Source organism: Leptonychotes weddellii, chromosome 11, assembly GCF_054177405.1.
Source record: "Leptonychotes weddellii isolate Sample4059 chromosome 11, ASM5417740v2, whole genome shotgun sequence".
Classification (NCBI taxonomy): Eukaryota; Metazoa; Chordata; class Mammalia; order Carnivora; family Phocidae; genus Leptonychotes; species Leptonychotes weddellii.
Genome location: NC_138379.1, coordinates 22,153,944 through 22,177,398, shown reverse-complemented (window position 1 = coordinate 22,177,398; position 23,455 = coordinate 22,153,944). Strand labels below are relative to the sequence as shown.

General features: G+C 46.1%; 1 protein-coding gene across 1 annotated transcript in view; it reads left to right on the top strand.

Annotated features, from left to right (window-relative positions):
* The first annotated feature begins 1,300 nt into the window (after positions 1 to 1,300).
* Positions 1,301 to 23,455, top strand: part of EHF (ETS homologous factor) — a 41,267-nt gene continuing 19,112 nt past the window's right edge. The window contains exons 1-2 of the mRNA XM_081798360.1: positions 1,301 to 1,689; positions 21,981 to 22,080. Coding sequence (XP_081654486.1) covers positions 21,984 to 22,080 — 97 coding nt within the window. The 5' untranslated portion in view covers positions 1,301 to 1,689; positions 21,981 to 21,983. The remainder of the gene's footprint in view (positions 1,690 to 21,980; positions 22,081 to 23,455) is intronic.

Sequence of the window (23,455 nt, the reverse complement as noted above, 5' to 3'; positions counted from 1 at the left end):
GCTAATATGATAATGCGCAATAATGACATTTACTGTTTTTATCAGACATTTGCATTTTAACAGGGCCCTTGGGAAATATACAGGTGGACAACAGGGGAGGGTGGCGATACTTGGTGAAGGCTTGGAGGCAAAGGGATTTTCGGGGCTGCCTAAATCACACTCCCCAAACCTTCCAAACCTCCGAGACCTGCCTGAATTCCAAGACCCTCCCCAATGCACCCCTGCTCTCCCACCAAGGTTTTCACACATTCAAAAACCTCTGCCTTCATGTTACATAAACTAGGAACACAGGCAAGAAAGGAATGTTGCTACCACTCACTCACCATTCCACCTGAGTAGGACAACCACTTACTTTTTGTTCTATTCAGTCTTTGCCCACATACACACACTTTCTTTTTTATACAAGGAACTTCTTGGTTTTGATCATAAAGGCTTTTGGCAAAGCTATCTTTGCCAAAACTCAGTTTCCCTTTTCTTTCCCACAAAGGGGAGTTCTGATGAGTTAAAAAAGTCTGCTTGGATGCTTAGCTCATGCCAGGCCAGTGTCCAGGAAGACCCAAGAGAGAAAGTTAATGGTTAGGGGATTATTTTTTCCTTGCCAGGAGCCGTCACTCACCTACATGGTGGGAAAGCATTTGTGACCCAGCGAAGCAGGCCCTCGGCCCAGGGGAATGGGGGTTGCAAGGGCACTTGAAATCCATGGATCCTCTCTGGGATTCTACCTTGTTCTTGTCCACACTGTGTTGTTTTATTTTCAGTTTCAGCATCTTGGTCTTTTTCTCTCTAGCTCCTTCCTATAGGGAGTGTTGACATAAAAAAAGACCATGTAAGTCTCAAGAAGGAATAAAGAACCTGGATAAACCACCAACCGGATAGTCAGCCCTTGCAATTGTTGAGAGTTGACTGTTCCACCTGAACAACTCAGAGTGGACCCTCCCCAGGGTGGGGGGGTGGGGGGGGGAGAGTGACTTTTCAAAGTCCAATGACATCTCCAAAGGTCACTGTCAAAGAGGCAATCATGGCGCCTGGGGAGAACCCCTTCAGAATCTGGTACCTGCACGGCCAGGTCACAGGTCTTGATGCCAAAGCCGAGTCGACTAAATACAGATTAGTACACGGGACAGGTGTTTAGGAGGGTCCCCACTCCCCGATACCACCATTCCCTCCATGTTTGAACCTCTGCTTAGCTTGCTTTTACGCGTATTTGGGGAGATGGTGTCTCTGGGGAGCTAGCATGGCGCTTTTCACCTGAAACAGTCTCTAAGCTGAAAAGAACAGTCACCACCAAATCAATTCCTCATCCATTAACAGGTCGTCTCTCTCTGTTCTTGAGACACAGGCATAACCTGGTTAGACCTGTTTTGTTTGAACACTAACGTGTGAGTTGGCCAAATGCAAATGAGCCAATGTTTGTAATCCTTTATTTTATTTTTTTAAAGAGCCCGGCAGCCAATCAGAAGAGGGGGAAGTGACTTAGGGAATTCCCGGTTGGTGGCTTATTGCTTAACATCCTACAAAATGATTTAAAATTATTGTCCTATGCATTTATCTTCACTCTGATGAGGGCTCAGACGTGATAACACTCCTGGTTCCCTATCCCTGCGGGAGCTGGCTTGCAGGCTGCGGGCTGCCTCCCCTCCATTAGCCACAGCCATTGGATTTCCCACTCAGAATCTTTAGGTAAATGAGGTAAGTCCTTATTTTTAAACCTTCTTTTGAATCTGGAATTCAAACACCTGAGTGGAAGAGCAGTCTGCCTTGAATCAGACAGACGAAAATAAAAGACTCCCGGAGGCAGGGGGCAGGCTCGCCTCACCTGTGCTTACCTCACTGGGTCCGATTAGAATTTTATTCTGGAAGGCAGCTGGGCTTCTTTGGGTATTATCTGTGAATTCGCTGCATTGAGTCTGGACTTTCAACCACTGTGGGTTTAAAAGCCCCCTGGTTTCCCTCTATCTGTGTGACAAAGCCATTTCCCTGGGTTGAATTGTGAAACCAAAAGACAGTTAGGGCAGTCAGGTGACTCCGAGATAGCTCAATGAAACCCGGGTTGGCAGAATTGAGTTGGGGCTCAGAGCACGTGTTCTCACTTTCTAGAGATGTCTCCTACTGGTAGTTTTTCTGACTCACTGGTTGGAGAGAAAGGCAGATTTGTCTTTGGTATAATCTGTTGTTGGAAAATGGCTGGAAACAGGTGATGGCGTATGCACCCACACTGGAAAAAGTGGTCAGGCAGCCCAAGTAGGCGAGGACACTGGGGAGTGCCGCACACCTAAAAATGGCTCTGTCCAGAAAAAAAAAAAAAAAGACAAAGAATTTTGCCATATCACAAGGGGACAGACTAACCCTTCGTTTGTGCCATCATGGGATACCAAGACCAGACAGGCAGATGTGAGTCAGCAGCACCAAATGCCTATCAAAACAGGGACTCTTTTCATTTTGTTTGGACACCATAGAGAAGCGTTGGCCTCAATGTGGGTAGAACTGGGAACAGTGTGGAGTTCATCTTGGGGTAAATAACAACATCGAGTCAGGAAAGTAACATTTTCACTATCTGCCTTTGAGCAGATTTGACATACCCCCAGTGCTGTGGAAGCATGTTTCTAAGATGAACTGGGAGACCCTGTGTGTCTACGTTCACAGGTGTCTCTGCTATTTATCTGTGCCGACCTTAGTCACAGGGAGAAAGTGGGGGTTTTGGAATGAGAACTTTCCGATGGGAGGACTAATTCAGGAATTGGTTCTGCAGGCGTGGGTGTGAGGATGTGTTCAGATAGAGACTTTCAATGTGTAAAAGGGTAGGCAAGGATCACAAGTGGCCATGCACTAATGCCATGGAGGTCAAGGGACGCGTTGATTTCCGATAGGGAAGATGAAGTCCTTAGGAAGCACTTCATGGGTAAGAAGTCTCACCAGAAAAAGGCTCTTTGAAGATTTCACGAATAATTTTAAAAGCTGTATTTGGAGTTGGCAGAAGGCTTCACTTGTCCTCGTTTTGAGATCTAGCATTCTGAGACTCTGAAATAAGTCATCCATTCCGTGTTCTTATAATCCAGAGTTGGATAGGATCTGTCATTTCTACAACTGCTAATGGCTGATGTGGATGGATTTGAAAAACCATGGGAACCTGAAATGAGGGTCACTGGGAAGTCTGTGATCACATTTGAAAGAATAACAAATATAAGGGAGACAATCCTTCTCCATGTTTCCAAAGTATTTTATAGAGACCTTTTAAAAGAAAATAACTTGGAGGGCGTAACTGCTGTAGGTTCTCTTGCGTTGCTGTTCTGGATGGCAGCATTAGCCAGGCCCCTTCTAGAGTGACTGTGGGCAGGGCAAGGAATTTGATTCAGGCCTCATATGTACAGAACATCACAAATTCAATTCTATTTGTTCTTTTGTGTTAAAAAGCATCTATTTGTTAAATTCAAACAACAGCTTTTTAATATTTTTTTTCCATTTTTTAATATATTGTGGGCTCCCCCAAATGGAAATGTCTTGGGTCTTTCTGAACCTCTGAGAAGCCCTATGTTCACATTTATTGGTTCCATGCTTTTTATGCTCCCATTAAATTACCTCTTTCAATATCTTTTTGACCCCTGGAGACGCTGGGACAAAAAGGAAATTGAGAGGTTGAAATATTTACTCAACTGTATTCAATTAGCTAATTGGAAACTGGAAGGAACTCGGATCGGGTCCTAGGTCAGAATGTGAGTGCTTTGGGCCAAAGTTCACTTCTAGGAAATAGAATTTAGCTTTCTGGAATCTTGTAATGTTTTATGTTCTTTAAACAAATCATTCAAAAGCCCTTCAGTCTGTTCCCCTTTCTCTAGATGGAGGCATCTCTACACCCTTTCCAACCGATGTGATTTTCAGAGACCTCTGGGAGACGGGGTGGGGTGGATACCAAGAATGCCATGGCCAAACCTGCTAACACATTTGAGGAGTAGTGCCACAGTATTAAGAAATCAAATATGAACTTGGAACTTGATACTCGGTGACACCTTTTTGTGGGTGTTTTAGCCCATTTTCCTTGTTTGAGATCTCTTTCTGGTACAATTGAAGTGACAGTTGTTTCTGTTGTGGTGGGGCTCTTGTGGGGAGGCATGGAGTCCACTGTGGGCTCTGTGTTTAGAGAGTACGCGTTCTCACCCTGGCTTTGTTACTGGGTAATTGATGCAGTACAGAGGCTTTCAGCTTGAGTAAACTGAGTCTGTGGTAGGGGGTTGTCCTCTGAAGACAGAGGGAGGATGGCAGTCATATATTGCCAGTGTTGTCTTTTTTAACATTTTTTTTATTTTAAAGATTTTATTTTATTTATTTTAGAGAGAAAGAGAATGAGAGAGAGAGCACATGAGAGGGGGGGAGGGTCAGAGGGAGAAGCAGACTCCCCGCTGAGCAGGGAGCCCGACGCGGGACTCGATCCCGGGACTCCAGAATCATGACCTGAGCCGAAGGCAGTCGCTTAACCAACTGAGCCACCCAGGCACCCCGCCAGTGTTGTCTTAAATCTGTTGCTGAATAATTAAAGAGATGAGGATGATAATAAATTTTATTTAATGTTTTCTTGCCTAATTTTTAGTAATACGATTTTAAGTAATACGGTTTGTTTTAAGGTGCAGGTGACTGGGCTCTTGCTAGAAATAGGTGACTATTAGGTTTGTTTCAGTTCGACGGGGTTTCAAAGGACCAAGCTATAGGGCTGTGCAGGGAACAAAGAGTGCAGTGGGGAGAACGGTTCCCACAGCAGCTACTATTAGGAGGGGCATATGTTCAAGCCAAATGGCATTGATGTCAGGAAGCCGAGATGTGCTGGAGTAGAAATTTCCATGCATCCCTTAGAGTTATTTGATAAAACATCTATTGGGCTTCAGAGAGGAGAAAAAAGATATTTCTTCAAGAATCTTCCCTGAAGAATTTCAGACTTACGTTTTTGAATGAGGGGAGCATAGTGTGCACGAGGCAGTACACAGGACTGGCAGTCAGGAGACCTGGTTTTCTAGTCCTGGCAAAGCCGGGTGCCCAGAGCAGCACACCCCGCCTCTCTGGGCTTTAGTTTCTTCATCCAGACAAAGGCACTTGAACCTGATTATCTTTAAGATCTGTTTCCACCTTCAGATTCTGATGACCGGGAGAAAGCAGGTAAGCCTAGCGGTCAGCAGGCTCCGCTTGAGTCTGCAGCAGCTGAGAAGGGCTGGGGGATGCCCTGCTAAAGACAGGAAAGAAAATCAGTAGGAGCCCGTCAGTGGCTTCCTTAAGGTCTTCGGAACGTGGCTGAAGGGATGTACCTGGTGGAGGTACTAAGACCAGATTCCTGGAGCCTTGATTAGGGGTGTTAGCGTCTGCCGCCATGACAACTTCTCATCTTTATCAATGGGCCTCATGATTCCAAGGTGGGTGGGGGTGTAGAAGTGGATGAAAGCAGCTGTTTGTGGCCACAGGGCACTCTGATGCTGTCTTCTGTAGAACAGCGAAGCAGCTTGCTGAAAACATTCAGGTACCCATGGAGTCTACTCCGTTTGTAGGGTGCTGATCAGCTTGCTTGACTGACTCTCCGGGGATTATTGGCTAGACTGCACGGAGATGGACTCCTTTCTCCTAGAGGAAGAACCAAGATGCAATCAGACAGAGAGCATGGCTGGCCCAGCCGCCGGGCAGCCCACCCAGGGCCTCGGTGTTCTCAGAGGACCTTGGCCTGAATCTGGAGCAATCAGAGCTTGCAACAGGGTCAAACAGAGTGGCCCATTTAAAGAGGCTCCAGGGGGTTTGATTGGTCTTGTTTTAAAAAAGACACCCTGTTAAATACTCCTTTGAAAATTGATTTCACTAGCACCTGAACACACTCTGTCTTCGGTTTGTTTTATGGGCTGGGCCCTTGTTCATTGGATTCATATCATCTCTCCTCTTCTGATCTTCCTGCACACCCTGGCCCTTAGAGCCTCCTTCCCTGCCTTTCTTAGAAGCATCTCCATCATTATTAAGAGTATTTGCCTGTTTATTTAAAAATATAGCCAGCATTGGTGCATTTAAAACATGTTTTCTGAGGAAAACAAAGCCCCAAATAAAAAGGAACCTAAATGCCTACTATAATATTTTAATAGACCACCCCATTAACCCCATCATTTTAACATAGCCACTTATTTTTACTTTTGTATGACCTCATCTAGATGCACACTTTTTTTTGAAGTTGTGATTGTGGTGACCTTAAAATTGTGTCTTTTGTCACTCTCCCCTCACTCTATGTCATAGACACACAATAAACAATCTTGGGGGCTGGGCCCTCATTGGGCCAACTGTGGTAAGAGAAGATTCTGCCATCCTGCCAGCCCTTTCTCAGCTTGATACAAACTTCTTCTAAAAGTCTGCTGGGTCTTTCTCGGAAGATGAAGAGGGCCTTCTCCTTTTCGTATATGACAATGGAGCTTGGCTAATATGGTGGTCTTGTAGAGATTATTTTGGGATCCCTCTTAGGAACCTTTGAAAACACTCTCTTAATAGGGCCAATGATAGATTCTGGTGGATGAGGTTAGTGAGGTCTGGAAGGTGAAGTCTATTTTCGGCACTGTCTTCATGGTGACTACTCACAAGACGTGTTCTGTCTTTGCAGTGGACTTTAGATTTGGCCCCAAGATCAGCCAAATGCCCACCTAGAAACTCAGACAGTACTTAGCTCACCTTTCACCCATCTTAACTCCACCAGCTCGAAGGCTGTGGGTTGAACGATGTTGATGAACAGTAGACTTTGGCCGCTTGTGTATCTGAACTGGGCAGGAGGCTGTGAGTTTTTTGTTGCCTGGAAGCAGCTGGAATGTGTTACAGAGAACACCAGGTGTAGAATCAGAGTACCTGGATTCAAATTTGACTCTGCCACCGAGTAGCTGAGTGTTTGGGTGAGTTATGTAAGCTCTAGACTATAAGTTTCCTCATCTGGAAAATGAGGTTAATAGCATCTGCACATGGCTGTTGTCAGGGTTAAATGAGACCAAAAAATCTGAAAATACCTGGACAAATGCTTGTGAGTAAATAATTAGAAATTTGTAGAATGGAGATCGAGGGTAAGTCCTCAACATGGCTGTTCTCAGAGAACCTCGATTGGGTCAGAGTGGATGAATAATTCTGGGATTTTGTTTTTCAAGGTGATCGACGTAAGTTCTGCACTGTGACCTTGGGAAAGAAATGCAATAAGGTTTTCACTAGGGAAGGCGGGCAGCAGGGCCATGGGATCAACCATGTTCATGGGGGACCTCCAAATTGAGCTTGTCTTTAGCTGGCTGTACCACAGCCCGTAGGAGTTCCAAGGAAGACCTGGGGTGGGCACCCAGCATGTTCCTATCCATGTGTTTTGATGCCTGGCATGTAAGGGGCTTTCAGAAGAAACTGATTTCCCTCCAGGCAGTTCACTTGACTAACCACAACATCATATACCATTGCCCACCCCTAAAATTCTTGATAGTGTCTCCAGATGTATACTGACTACTACCCTCGGTGTTCTAGAGGCTTTGAAAAAAAATCGCCAAGACACCGTGGGGTCTACCTCTTGGTAAATTGTTCAAATGACACTCATAGTGTCTTGTAGTGACTTGTAGTCACGTGGAAGTGGTTTCTAGAAGCTATTGAGTTGAACAAGCAGTCCTTGCTGTTAATAAAAGAGCAAGATTCTAACCTGGGATCCAAGAGGCTCCTGGTGTCCATGGAAAAAATTCAGGGAGTTTGTGAACTTGGATGTGTAAAAGAATGATGTTTTTATTCTTAATAATCTAACTAAAATTTAATATTTTCTTTTAATATAAATGTAGGCAAAACTCTAGAGTAGCATTAGCTGTGACCATCACTGAGAGAGATTAACAGACATTTTCATATCACATTACACCTGTTGCAGATGTCTCAGAATATCGATGTTCATCTCTACTTTGATATCATGGATGTTATTCGATCTGCACTAGATATTCTTATTTAATGCGTTAATAAAGAAGCATATATATTATTATGATATCACACATTAATTTTAAAAAGTATATTGATAATTGTATTTCAATATAAACTTTCTTTCTAATCTTGTTATTTTAATTTGTCATTTAAAAGCATTATTTTGAGAAGGGCTCCATAGGTCTCACCAGACTGCAAAATGGGTCCATGTATGGAAATAAAAGTCTAGGAACCCTTAATTTATATCATTCTCTTGCACAGGGCCAATGAAATGATTTCTGAATGACGTCAGCTAATAGATGGTCTCTGTCAAAACAGGCGTATATGTTCTTCCCACTCATTGTTTTTGCCTATGGATAGCTCTGGAGTTGTGGAGGGACCTTGGAGTAATGAAGATAATGATTAATAATAATTAATGATGATAATAATAATAGTAATAACAGCTAGCATTTGTTGGGTGCCTGCTATAAGCCAGGTGTTATTACAGGCATGTTCAATGTCATATTTTGTTTAATATTACCAACTACTTCAGGAGGTCATTCATGGGGCAAAGACAAAAGATTCCCCCTTGCTCCCCATGGTGATAGAGCGTTGCTGCAGGTGAAGGCAAAGGATGGGACTGACCCCCTGAACAGGGCCAGTGTCCTGGGTATGCAACCTGTGCGGTAACACAGGGCTCCACACTTAGAAAGGTCTTGGGCATGGTTTAATGCTCTGCTATTACGGTGTTCAAATTCTTAATAGCTTTTGAACATGGCACCCCGCATTTTCCTTTTGCACTGAGCCCTTCGAATTACGTAGCTTGGTCCGTCCCTGGATGTAATGAAGTTGTTGTAATGTGTGACAACTCCTGATACTGGGAAGCCGGGAATCTGCTCGGAGATCCCCCTTACTCATCTAGCTGACCTTTGGTGGAAAGCTGAGGCCTGTCAAAGAGGGATGCTGTAGTTTCTGAGTTGGTGAATTTTATGATTTTCTTGAATGTCAAAGATTTCTTTCCTCCAAAGCAGCTGGGGGAATGGCTGAATAACTGGCTGGAAGGTACCTGGTTCCTCGGAAAATCTTTCTGGTAGGGAGTTGCTTATCTTGCTGTTGGGTTTTTTCATTTTTTATTTTCCAGGGGTCTTACTACATAGACAGGGAGCTAGGAGAAGCAGAGCAAAGTGTGTTCTGGAAGGGAAAATGAGACCGGGTGTGCCAAGAGTCGATCATTCTTATAGGAAGGTGATATGAATGAACTTGGCTTTCTTGCCCATTGTCAGTTAACGACTATCTGTGCAAAAAGAAGACCCTACTTCTTCTAAAGAGGAGATCCTCTAATCTGTGAGGAAATTCAGATAGTAGTTGCTTCTCAAGTTCAAAGATGATCATGGAAAAAGCCTTATGAAGTTCTGTCTGCATTTTACAGCTATGTTTTTACAAACTGTTCCAGGGTCATGGACATGGTTTTGGGGGCGGGGATTTTCCTAGATGTATTGGTCAGAGTGATGGAATTCAGGCTCCCAAATGACACATCCAGTCTCTCACTCGTCGGTGTCATGTCTACAACACAACACAGTGGGTCTGTCATCAGGTTCCACGTGTGACAGCTCAGACGTCAGGTGCTCTTCCAAAGGAGCCATAATTTCCCCTTAACTTCTCAACAGTTTTTTTTCCTTGTTATCATTACTGCTCTTTTATCATGGCTAATAAGTCTGAGGTGGCTTCAAGCAGCCAAGCCCAGCCCCTGAGTCAATGTGGGGCTTTCAACAAGAAGCCAGACTAAAGTTTTGACAGGTGGGTTGGAGTGGCCATGATCTGTTGCTTCTGTAGCATTGGGATGGACGGACACTAAAGGGAAGTTTTATAGTTGGGCACAAGGAGGATTGGTGTGCTCCTATTCACATGTAGGGAAAAATGATGGAAGCCATTCTTAAAGGATCTCAATTTCCAAAACAAAAGTGTGAGCTTCTAAAAGTGAGCCTCTTCCACTTCAGAAATACAAGGATCCATTTTCAGTTACAGAGAATGATGTTGCATTTCCTGTCATTTATACCCACTCCCAACTCTCCAGTATATTTATTGTAATATATCCAGTCCATTTACTAGCTATGTCCCTGGGTAAGTCGTTTAACCTCTTGTGCCTCATCTGTAAAATGGGGATAATATTAGTACCAGTGTCCGGGGTTATGGCAAGGATTAAATGAGATCATGTATGTAAAGCCTAGCTAATTTCCTAGCACATTGGGGATGTTCAATAAATAGAAACTATCATCACTGTCATAGTTTTGGTTGTTGTTTTGTAATTAGTCTGTGAGAATCCATGTAGCGGCTATTGATCTTTCTTTGGCTGGAGAATCTTGGTTTTTTCCTGGAAAGAAACTTGAATCTCGAAATGGTCAAATCCATTGTTCCAGTCCATCCCAACCCCTCCCTGGCTCCAATCCCCACCTCCTACCTCTCTCCACCCTTCCCGCATTCCTGCACAGTTGGTCTTAATTTATTTTTCAGTCAACTGAGGATGTTGTTAAATCTTTTATTTTTCTGGCTGCCCGATTTGGTTCTGAGGCACTCCACTCCCTGCCCTGCTCATGACAAGAATGCTGGGGAATGCTTAGCCAGCCATGTCCCTCCCCTGTCGGAACACCCTGTTCTTAACGTTCCTTGAGAAGCGGCATTTCTGAGACCTCCCCTGGCTACCATGACCGCCCCCCCATTAAGCCAGTGATCTGGTGATAATGAAGACCCGATGGCTGAGAGAAAGCCAGGAGAAGGTGGCAATCTAGGGGAACATCGCACATTGCCCATGTCCTGTGCTTTCTTCTCAGGGCTTAAAAAGAAATATTGAGAGGCTTTCTCTGATTGTGTATATTGAAGGCTGGGTGATGATGCCATTGCTTAATTAGTGTTGTTCTGATCTGCATTTGAGTGATCTGTTTAGCATTTGTGGCCCTTTTTGGCTTGATCTCATCATGTGATACTGACAAACCGATGAGAAAGGGAGTACAATGATGCTTGAATTAATGCAGAAATCACACCCCGAACCCAAACATCTCAGGTCCTTTCTACCTGGGACGTGGGACCTCAAGTCACTTGGCAGAACATGAGTGAGTCTACACAGCCCACCTTCAAGGTAGGTATGGCTAGCTTCGTTTCCCTGATGGAAAAACTGGTCCAGGGACCAGAGGCTTTCAAATTATGCGTGTTGCCCAGGGCTGGACGTAGGAAGTCTGTGGGAGAGGCTGGACTGAGACTCGGCACGCTGAGTCTCTGCTTTAGGTTACCTTAGATCACACCTACTCCCTGGGCCATGTTGACTTTCGGAAGTCAACCATCGGGAAGAGTGTGGTTTGGGTTTTGATCATATCCCGGCAGCCCCTTCTCTGCTCCTGTTAACCTGATTCATGATCTTCACCTGGGCTGACTGGAGGCTGGCCATGTCAGTCTTCAGATCTTGGACACCCCTCAGTGCCCTCACAGAGCCAGCCAATGGAAAAGTACAGTGTCTTCTGGCTTCTTGGCCCTGCCAGCTCTGGCCAGTCTATTCGATACCTCCTTTCCTTCTGAGGGAGTGGGAAGGTAGCATCCAAACTGAAAGCACAGGTTTTTCTTTGGTTTTTATAGGAAAAACAAATTGGCATGAATGCTCAGTCAAACCAGCTCAGGCTGTTTGGGCAGATGCCTTTCTTTGCTTTTTTCTGTTTATTTTCCAACAAATCAATGCTTAACTGCGTTGTTATTGGAGCAGAGCAACAGGTGCAAAAAAATCACTCTGCTGCCAACTCAAATGAAAAGGTAGGGCTTACACCCTCTGGGAGGTATTCAGAAGACAACAGAAGACCCTGCCAGCAACTGAATTAACAGCTCTGTTTACGGTGGGTTTTATGTTAACAACCTGCTCCTAACTAACCCTCCCACACATAAACTTGCCATTGTCTCAGGGAGAGATCATCAACCATCCAGACAACTAACTACTTTCTTCTGTCCTGAGTGGAGATTGGTTTTGGCTGAGGCCACTTTGTGAAACTCGGGGGCATGATCCTGTCTGCCAACTCGATGTCTCAGTTAGAGTTTCCTGTAAAGGCAAGGCCGTGGGGTTGCCGGACGGAAGAAGATCGGTCCTGCTTTTTCAACACAGTTGCAGTTCTTTCCAAGGTTGGTTGTTTCCAAATGCCAACAAGCTGCCTGGCTCCCTCTGCGCTGGCTTCCCTCTATCCCCAACAGGAGGTGGGGAATGAGCTCAGACGGCTTTGCAAAGAGCTACCATTGTTTTGGAGGCGGTGTCTTTGCTGAATAGTTCCATCAGGGCAGAGTAGCATCTGTGTTTTGTTCATCATTGTGTCCGCAGCAGCTAGCAGAGTGCCCAGCATCCAGTAGACATTCAATAAATGTATATTAACTGGAGGGGATGAATGAATATTTGTATTAGCAAGACAAGCATTTCCTGATGACCCTTTCTCTCCACTGAAGGTGAAGACATCAATTTTCTTGGGTATGAGGCCTAAAATCCAGGGTGGTTAAGTCATCTTTTGAAGGTCTAAGATGGGGGTGGGATTGGGTAAGGGGTGACTCAGCCAGCCACGAGATTCTCTGGATGGAAGTGATCGTCATAAAAATCCTCGGCAAATGCTGTGTTCTGAGGCCAGGTTTGTTTGTTCAGCATTCAGAGGCTCGTACTTGTGAGTAGCTGAGCATTGTTGAATTTCACAATTTGGTGGTACTGAGCACTAGGAACTGCTTTATTTCAAGTTGGCGAATAATACAGTAATAGAGTCTCCACAGATGGTTTGGAGTGTGTGTTCTCTGGATTGAATGTGTTGTCTCTGACTTTACAAGGATTTCCATTTGTAGATGTTTCCTTCAAGGATACTATCTCCTGGAGTCAGTTATCTTATTGTGAACATCGAGGGAAGGCAAGAAGGTGAGGTTCTCAACCATGAGAGTGCTTGAGGATTAGTTAAGGGAGGTTCTTGAAAATGAAGATTCTGATTCAGAGATTTGGGGTGGGACCCCAGGAAAACTGAAGTTTAACTCCTCCTCAGGGGATGATGATGATGATATGGGTGGTCTATAGATCAAACTTAGAGAAGCGCCTGTATGGCCTCTTCAGCCTGGATGGAAAATAAGCATCCTAGGAGTCTTGGATGCTCCAGTCTCCATATCTGTGCCTTTCCAAAGACCTATAGAGACCTATGGGTGTACTGGGAAGCGAGGCCTCTTTTTCTTCTGCTATTCATTTCCCTCTCTATTTTATGATTACTTTGTTTTAGAATAGAGAAGGTGGATTAGCAGGGAGACAGATACTGATGTGGGGAAAATGGGGAATTTGTTACTGCATTGCTAAACAGAGGTCCAGAATGGCCCTGCTGGTCGCAGCCTGGTTCCTACTCCAGCTGCCAATGGAGAGGGACAATGGGGCTTTTCCTGGTGTCACCATAGGGGAATAAGACAACACCCATGCCAAGGAAGAGGACAAGAATAAAATCTCTGAGGCTTTCTCTCATAGGTCAGAATAAACTTACGCCTCCTAACCCTAACTCCACTACAAAGTTTTCTTTAAATTTCAATCCAATGTGGGTGTAAGAGAGATTTCGTAAAGATCCATGGTGTCCATAGATCTGTAGGGGTCAATGGTCTTTAGAGATGGTCTTTAGAGGGCCTGGGGCCTACAAAATATATGCAAAGCAAAGTATGTCTGAATGTGCATTTTTGGTAGGTGAGAGCCCCAGTGTCAAAAGGCTCTATGACCTTTTAAGATTCAAAGCTTGCCCTGTTTTCCTTAGTTTGCCACATATGAATGGGATTGATAAAGGCCCAGGAGGTCATGTAAGGCAATCTTGTCTTTTGATCCACTTTGGTGCCTGTCCTCTGTCAGTATCTGTATCTTGTCTGGCACCAAGAATGATAAAGATCAGCATAATATGTATATTTCCAAATGGCTTACAGTCAGTAAAGTGTATCTATAATGGATCAACACTTGGCTTCCCAATACGGCATTATCACTCATGAAAATGCTTGAAAGCCCAGGAATAATACTTCAGATGTTGCCCCTGGGAACATGAAATGTCTATTTCAAAACACATTATGAGGGTATGAAATTACCTGTGATGTAATTCCGAGGGGATCAAATACATTCTCCAAACTTGATTCACATTTTGATTCATTTGGAAAACAAGAATTGTCGCCTGTCTTACATCCAGTTAAATTTCACATGTACGTGGATTTTCTTTTCTCTTCTCTGGGAGTAGTTCTTTTGAAATGACAGTCATATTGAAACAGGAAGTCAGGAAGCTGTTGCAATGTCCTTAGGGCAAATGCTGTGAATTCACCTGCTGCTAACTTTGATTAAGGCCTGAGAATGGTCTGGATATCGCTGTCATCACAAAAGTAATTATTTAAAATGCCTAATTGCTCCTCTGGCTTGAGGAGTAAAAATACCCACAAGGCAGCCAATTCTGTGGCAGTTCGGGGATGATGTGGCTGAATGAATAAAGGAGTCGGGAAGAAGACAGACCGTCGGCCTGGCGACAGGGAATGCTTAAGATCTACTCTGTGACCCTGATTGCTCCCAGTGTATTTTCACCCTCACCGCAAAAACCAGGCTTTCTGTCCTGAGGTCTAATTCGGATGAAGAAAATAATTATGGGCCAGTTTATTTCCAAAATACAAGATAAAATAACTTTATTGAGTCATAGGAAAAATATTTATGTTATGTACGTGTGTGTGTAAGTATGGCATATGTGTTCATATGTATATGTGTGTACATGTACTATATCTATGCATAGATCTATGCCTTAATGGCTCAAGGAGTATCATGGCCCAGCTTTTAAGCCACTAACGTATTTCTACCTGCGCATATTGTGAGGTGGCAAAATGAGAGCAGCTTTCTATTCTTTCATTCTGAAGGATCTCTCTGCTACATTGCCCGGAGAGATGGCTTCAGGTTGATCTGACAAAGAGGGAAGAGGGGCTCAATCGGTGTCCCTGCATGATAAATGAACTAGCGAGTTTTATAATCTTGGAGAAGCTTGATAAAGGTGTGAGGCCCCAGGTGGCCCAGGGACAATGCTGTGACTATGTTTGGAAAGGGCATGGGGGTGAGGATGAGTTGAAGGCGACTTTGTTCTCTGGCAAAGCACCCCCTTCTCAGCAGAAAGTGACTCAGTTCCCAGGGTTTGTTGCTAGATGGTCCGAGTTTGAATTCTCTTCTAGCTCCCATTCTTGCAAAGCTGTGTGACCTTGAATAAGTTACCTGACCTCTCTGGTCCTCAGATAGGCCATCTGTTAAATGACATCATGCCTTGTAGAGCTATTGTTGGTATTGACTGAGATAATGCATGTAAAACTATCAGCACAGAGCTCACACATTTTAAATGTTCAATAAACCCTAGCTACCACCGTATAGTTATTATGTATGTATGTATGTATGTATGTATTTTTATAGCTTATAGCATTCAGTCCTACATCTTAGGAGTACCACCACGGAGCAAAAGGCATACCTCCCGCCTGACCCAGGCTGGGTTGTGTTTGTCTCTTCTGGCAGGTTCTCTCTGTATTTTTAAGAAGAGAGAGCAATCGAGCAGTCTTTGGCCTTGTCAGGGGCCCTGAGACTGGGCAGAGCCTTCTAGGTTCTGGGGTGCACAGCTCCAGCTCCCTGCCAGAGTCCCAGGTGTGGCTCCTTCCCATGGCTTTTCTGTCCTTGTGAGCTCGAATCCCAGTTTTGCAGTGATTGAGTGCTCCTTGTGCTAAGGGAGCCTGTAAGATAGGGAAGCTCTCTGGCCACCCTCTGCCAGGAGCCCCCATTTTAGACGTGTTGCTGTCCTTTGCATCTGCAAACCAGGTGAAAGTACAACACGGAGGCCATAACACAGTACCTGTGGGGCTGTGCTCTCCCACTGCTCCTGGCAGCCCCAAGCACGGTGTGTCTGCTGAGGGGAAGGGAAGCAGGAGGGATGGCCGTTAATCCCTGAGCAGGGACCATGCCCAGAGGAACATAGCACAGCTTCTGTGAGCCGGGGCCAAGAGGGGCGGTTCATAGCTCAACCTAATAGCATTTTCACACAGCGGCCCCAGACGGGAGGTGGGGAGGCAGGAGATCCAGCCTAGACTTGACTGTGCCAGCTAAAGCTAGAATTGCAAACCATTGTATAGAGGGTAGAAGTTCCAGGCCTTGTTTGAAATGGACTTGGCTGTCAATTTCGTCCTTGGAGAGTCAATAAAATCCTAGTAATAACACAATAAATAAATAATAATAATTATAAAAACCAACTAACATCCCAAGTCCTTACTATGTGTCAAACACTTTTCCAAAGATTTTACAGGCATCATCTCATTTTGTCTTTCAACAACCCTTTTCATATCATCTCCAGTTTATAAATGAGAAAATTAGGGCCCAGAGAAACTGAATAACTTGTCCAAACTTGCCCCCTTAGTAAACTGGCAAAGCCAGGATGTGAATCGTGTTTGTCTGGCCCCAGAGCCTGGCCCATTATACTCTGCTGCCACCGAAGGGGCTACCCTGGCCCCAAGAATGTCCTCGAAGCTAACCAACACACTTTAAAGAGAGACTCATGGGCAGACCTTCTAATAATAGCTGACACTTGGGGGGCACTCGCCACGTATGAGCTAATATGTGAGAACTTTACAAACGTTTTCACTTTCCCCACGTATCAGCTCCGTGCCCCCCCCCCCCACTTTTTGTCATATGGGGAAACTGAAGCTTTAGAGAAAATAGTACTTCCTCGAGGTCAACACAGCCTGCCGAGGTTCAGAATCAAGATTTCAACCCTTACCATCGGAGACATGAGCTCTTCCTCTTAAGAGCCACTCTTGAGATGCGGAGCAATGCAAGCCTAGGTCTGGAGCTCTTTCCTCACACCTTGAATATATAAGGGAGATTCATTCTGTGGCTAGGCCCCACCATCTCCCATTTGTGTCCCTGGGCAGTAGCCAAAATGTGAGACTCTTTAACTTCAGGGTCAGGCCAAGTGCTCTGCCACCCCGTCAACCCTTAGGCTCCCCCTGCCCCCGCCCCCCCACCCTGTGCGTGGTGGTCAGGCTGGTGCTAGACAGGAACTTAGCCTTTGATGGAAGCCTGGAGGAGGACTGGCCACGAGGATGGTGGCCTCCCTCACCCCCCAGAACACGGGCTGTGGCCCCCCCAGCACACTGCAGCGCTCTCTGCAGAAATGCATTTGGGATTGGCCAAACCCTAGCGGCTCATTGTGTGTAGGGGTGCTGATGCCTAAGGTTGAATAGGTCCTGATGGGAAGCCTGGCATGACGTAGGCATCCATATAGTCTACTGGGCAGCATGCATGCCTCCTCCTCTTCAAATAAAGAGCAGGATTCTGTCTCCAAAAGGGTCAGCCTTAGAAACCGCTGGGTAGGTAGGGGCACCTGGCTGGCTCAGTTGGAAGAGCATGCAGTTCTTGATCTTGGGGTTGTGAGTTTGAACCCCGTGTTGGGTGTAGAGATCACTTAAAAATAAAAAAAAATCTTTAAAAAGAAAGAAAAAAGAAGGAAGGAAGGAAGGAAGGAAGAAAGCAAGCAAGCAAGCAGCAAGCAAGCAAGCAAGCGAGCTGTGCAGAGGGTAATGTCCTGGGTGAATGTGGAACTCTGAACAATCACTGAGGGCGCAGAGTCAAATACCATTCTCTCCGATTGTTGCTGCTCATGAAGGGAGGGATAAGAGAATGCAGATAAAAAAAAAAAAACCCTCTGGATAATCCACATTTCATTTCACTTTGGGTTTGGAATAAATGTCTGCTATATTCCCAGAATGCACAGCACCTAGGAAGAGACAAAGGTGGCCCGCGTGCCCAGTGCATTTTCTTCACCCCACTTATGAGGCAATTACTCTTTATTTGTACCAAGCACTGCACTGGGGGATTTTAAAGCTCCTTGTCTTTTTTAATCCTCTAGCAAACCTCTGCGGTAGGTCCTAATTCCATGCCTGTCTCCCAGGAGAGGCATGGGCAGCTCAGAACAGCTAGGGGACAAACCAAGGTCACCACACCAGCGTGATCAAAGCCTGCGGCCTCCACAGGCTCTCTTTTAACCAGTGTTCGCCACTGGGGGTGATTTGACCCCAGGGGATGTTTCGGGGGGAGGGGCCTGGAGGGGGTTGGTTCTGGCATATAGTGTCTAGAGTCCAGGGAGGCAGCCACCGTCCTGTGATGCCCAGGACGGCCACGGACCCCTCCCAGCCCAGGACGTCAGTCTCGCAGACGCTGAGAAAGTCGGCTTCTCACCCTGAGCACATGGCCAAGGATCATTGCCAGAATCCCCCCTTTAGCTAGAGATGAAGAGACGGGGGTTCTTTTCTCTGCTTGCTTTTGACTCAAAAGGTGGAACCATTCTTACCGAGGCTCTGAATTTACTTCTTGCAATGTTGGGAAGAAGCTAACTGTGTCAGGGAAACACCTTCAGAATTGGCATTTAAAGAAAGGGAAGGAAACTGATTTTTGATGGAGGGCATGTGTGCCGTGCTGGACTAGACATCTTTAAATCCAGTAGGTTATTCATCCTTCAAACAGGACATCGACATTCCCTTCCATGCCCCCTTGAAGGCCAGAGATGAAACTGAGTTTGGAAAGGTTATCACACTCAAGGTCACACGGCTTACGGATGGGGAGTGTGGATTCTAACCCAGACCTCAAAGGTTCCAAAGTCTCTACCTGTATCTACGTGATACTTTTTCTTCAAGAAACAATAAAAGCTATGCTGATGGTAAACTGCAAAACTTACAGAGGAGCATTAAAAAAATCCCCCTACCTTGTAATTAAAAGGATTGCTTTTTATACACCATAAAGTAACCTCTATGCGCCATAGAAAGTGTACATTAGTATATGGGAGTGTGGGTGAGCTGGTTATAATAATGCTTTTTTACAATTCTCAAGGGACGTTTATTATCTATTATCTCATTTGATCTCCTCAAGACGCTTGGGAGGCTGTCGGTGGGGGGCAAGTCTCCTCATTTTCCACCTGAGGAACTGGGCCTCCCAGGGAGTAGGACTGGGGGAGAGGCTCTCAGCGACGCTAGCCCCGAGCCTTCTGCGCCCACCCCCGGGTCACGGGCCGTGCAGGGCCATGGCGGTTACAGACGCTGACCTTCTTTTCTCACGAGCCTAAGTGAGCTTGAGTGAACTCTGACTCAGTAAGGGTTAAGACACATAAACTCTTTTACGAGTAGTAACCATTTACTGTGTCCTGTAAAAAAGGGCCCCTCGCTTAGCTGGCTGCTTTCTCTAGCAGAGGGGGTTCCAGAAGGGAGCAGTGCTCATGCGCACAGGCCAGTCTCTTGGGGGGCCCGGGGTGAAGGGGCAGCCAGGGCATCCTCGTCCTAAAGGCTTCTCTGTGGGTTGAGAGTAGTTCTGGACGCCTTCAGGAGATCACAGAGAGAGAAGATAACCTACCCCAAGGGAAGGGGCTTGTGGGCATTTGGTCACAAGTGGAGAACTAGGCCGTGCTGTCCTGTGACATTTATTGAATTCCTTGTCATTACCTGCTGAGCTTTCCACACGCATGACCTCATTTGATTCTCTCAGCCCTTTGGGGTTGTTTGGGGTTGTTCTCACTTTATAGCTGGGGAAAGTGAGGATCAGAACGTTTTTGGGGCTACACAGGCTTGGAACTGGCTCGACGTCATGCACGGCAAGCAGGGGACCTAGGATCTGAGCCCACCTCAACCCAAATCCAAAGCCAGGTGCTTAGCCCTCATATCAAATTGCCTTCTAGGTTTTGGGGGAACAAGGGGGGGGAACAGAAACCCTGGCTGAGGAGTAGCTGGGGGTTGGCCAGGGCTGGTCTTGCTCCCACTGAATGGCCACTTGGAAACAGCCCCGCAGGCAAACCCTTCCGAAAGCATTTCAGGGAAGCCTTCCCCACCCCCCAACCCCAGGCTGAAGGGCCAGTCCCTCCTCTGTGCAGATAGGCTGGCCTCTGAGTTTCAGCTCTTTCAGGGTTAAACAGTAACCTTTCTACTTCTTGTGGTTGAGTAAATGCGGGCCAAGAACAAGCCCAGCCTTGAGCAAACAGGAGACCGGGCCATGCCCCTTCCCTCCCCCAGCCACCCCTCTGGGGACCTGCAGGGTTTCTTTTGCCCTGGAGTCCCCCATCGGATTGCTTAGCTGAGGGCAAGTGTTCTAGAAAGCTCAATGGGAAAAAGGAGAGGAAGGTTTGGCTCGGGTTGGACTTCCTTCTCTCACAGTGAGAAGCAAAGAGGTTTCTGGATGGGGAACGGACAAATTGAAGTAGTCACCGTCTTTAAATTTTTGTACGGGGAAAATGAGGCCAAGATAGTTTGTGGTTTGGGTTACCAGAGGGGGAGCGACTCTCCTCCTCATCACACCTGCCATATACCTCACTTCGTGCGGAGCGCCCCAGGTATAGAAACTCATTTAACCTCCAACCAACGCACACAGCAGGTATGGTGACTTGCATTCTGTATGTGAGGAAGCAGGTTCAGAGATGGTAGTGACTTGTCTGAGTTAATACTAACCAGCTGGTAAGGGGTAGAGCTTGGAATCGAGCCGGCTCTTTCTGGCTTTGAAGCTCATATATGGTTCCACAACACAGAACCCGTCTCTGCCCTCTTCCCCGCCCGTGGTCTGCTGGGGTCCTATCTTTCCTTCTCTACTTTCTATTTAGGCTGGATTCAGGCCTAATTATTAGCCAAACAACCATGATGATGTTAATAATCATCACAAATGTCCTGTTGGGCCTAGCTTGACTCCTAGTCCCTGCTCTGTCCCCGGTCCCAACAACAGTACCCAGCCCATTGTAGGGGGGGGTAAATATTTGTTGAATAAATCAATACACGAATGAATGTTTATGCCTCTTCCAGACCCCTCTTCTCCCCTCTGAAGCCCTACCTAGAACCAGAGAAATAGGAGCTAAGTTAGAGGGCGGGGTTTGGAGGCTGGACGTGCTCTGCTTGACCAATTTCAATCCTGGGGACACCCAGGGATACAAGATTTCCCCAAAACAGGCAGAAAAATTTCCATGAGCTGCTGCTATAAGGTTACCTCCTCTCCCCATCCCAACATTTTAGAAAGAGCAAGTTATCTTTACAGGCCCCAGGGGATGCTCAATCGCCTCCTGGAAATAGGCAACTCTTCTTTTGAATGATGGAACACACTTCTAGGGCTTGAGTCTGAAAGGAGGAGGGTGGCCAGCCTCAGGGTCGGGAACAATATAAACGCTGGAGGGTGGAGGTGACTATTTCTAAAGTGTAACATTTTTACGTTGTTTCAAAAAATCCAAACAGTCCCATGTGAGAAAGGGTCTTCCCCCGTGTCTTTTCCTGAGAAAATGAGAGGAGAAAGTCACCTTCAGGTTGGCTTCGAAGCCTCTGGTATTCTCCGGGGCTCCGAAAGGAGAGAGAAATCTTGTCAGAATTTTTACCAGGAAGGAAGGAGAGGGGCAGGGTCTTGTCCGAGAAACTGACTGATCCCTGATGTTATCATGGAGCCAGATACTGGAGGTGCTTTAGGAACATAGGACTGAAGTCCTCTGAGATGTGGCCGTGGCCATGGACTGTGGCTGATGTCTGCACTAAGGAAGCTTGGCTAGGTGTCTGAGTGCAGGGCCACTCTGTTGTGGGGAATTGTGAACGCCTGATTTCAGATCCGAGTTCCTGCACAGATTCCGGGGGTTGGCCGCTACTGGCTTGGATTTTTATTGATTGCAATTCCACTTTACACAAAATCTCTTTGGCATTTTCACTTTTATAAAAAAGAAAAAAAAACTCATGGCTGCTGGCCAGACTCGCCCTGTGAGCAGATATTGCATTTTCCTCCTGCTTCATTCCTGATCAGAGATTATTCATTTATGAATGGGTGGCTGTAAAAACTTGCCTCATGCATATGAAAGTTGAACCTGGAAATTTTTAATTGCCAGTAAGTTTTGCTTTTACTGAAAGCGCTATGGTAACATGCTTTGGAGGTAATGGATGGAAGAACAAATTCTTTTTTTTTCCTTCTTTTTCTTTCCGAATTAACTCTATGATCTGTGCTCTCAAATGACATTCGTCCAGGAGGCCCTGACTGAGCGAACTGTTTGATCCCCTTACAGATCATGATTCTGGAAGGAAGTGGTGTAATGAATCTCAACCCCAGCAACAGTCTCCTCCACCAGCAGCCAGCCTGGACAGACGGCTACCCCACGTGCAACGGTAAGGGGACCAAATAGGTGTCAGTGTCCCTACCCCCCACCCGCCCCAGGGCTTTTCCCTCTGCTTTAACTGGGCTTCGTTTCCCAACTTCATGTTTGAAAAATACAGGTTTTATTCAGCAGGTGTGTGGGGACGAGGGAAAATGGAGAGCACTTCATGCTGGAGGTCCCGACGGGCTCTTGGGGCTCCAGACAGAAGCCCTTTGGAGATTTTCCATTGTTTCTTCCCAATATTCAAGGCAGCCTGGCAGAGAAAGTGCTAGAAGATATGCCCAAAGGGAAGGCCACCTGTTGATGCTTTTAACAGCGTTTGGCTGGGATATTAAGACAGGATATCGAGAAAGGTGTGTGTGTGTGTGTGTGTGTATGTGTGTGTGTGTTGTGCAGAAGCATGGAACTTAAGGAAGACAGGCTTATAGCAGCTTATTCTTTCTGTTTCAAAGGGAGAGATTTTTTAGGAGACCATGTGCCTCCCTTAGGTGCTTTAATTTAGAGCTCTTGATCAGAAAAGGGAGGGCCTGCTGCTGGGGCTCAGTAGAGGGTTTGGGGATCAAGCCCACTGCTTACTGTAGAAGCAAACAGAATTCAGATATTGCCGAATCAGGCCCCACATCCCACCGTGAAGGCATTAGGTCTAGGTAGACTGCTGTGCATCAGACTGTGGTGGGTTTAAGGAGCTCTAGGCCTTCTCCTGCCCCATACTTGCTGCTAATCTCCTTGCAAGAGGCCAAGCTGCTCTTGCTTCTCCTGAGAAAGGAAGGTGGCTTGTCGGTAAGCAGAGTCTGCAAAGCAGGAGGTGGAGGATAATGGAAGGTTGTATTCTCCAACGAGCAAGTGCAGCTCCACCTCCTTTCAGTCTGGAACCCCAGTCAAACAAGGCTGGGAAGCATGGTCAGGTGATCTTCCCTGGTCACCTATCACAAAATTGCTGTCCTTTCTGGGCAGTGAACTTTTCTGTGGCAGGCCTCGGATTCCTTGTGAGGACCTCAAAGGAGGGTTCCAAATAGGGTAGGAAGTTTCTTCAGACTGGAAAGCCTTCGGCGTCCCCAGTCTGGGCCCTGGATCATGGCAGCATTTCTCCTGTGTGCTTTGAAGAAAGCTGGGGCAGTGTGTTTAGCAGGGAGTAGAATTTGGGTGCCACTGGTATGTTTTAACTTCCAGAGGCCCCAAAGAAGGCCCAGCTCCTGATCATGATTGATGGGGCAAGGGAGGTCAGTTGATCAATAGACAAGAGCTGACCTCGTAGGATTTTCATGTCTTCTCCTAAAACTTTGGGAATCCGATGAGTCCCCCGGCAGATGGGAGAATCCCCTAGTCGACTTGAGACAAAATCCTCTGGTTCTCCCAAGTTCTCAGGATACAGTATTGGGAACTGT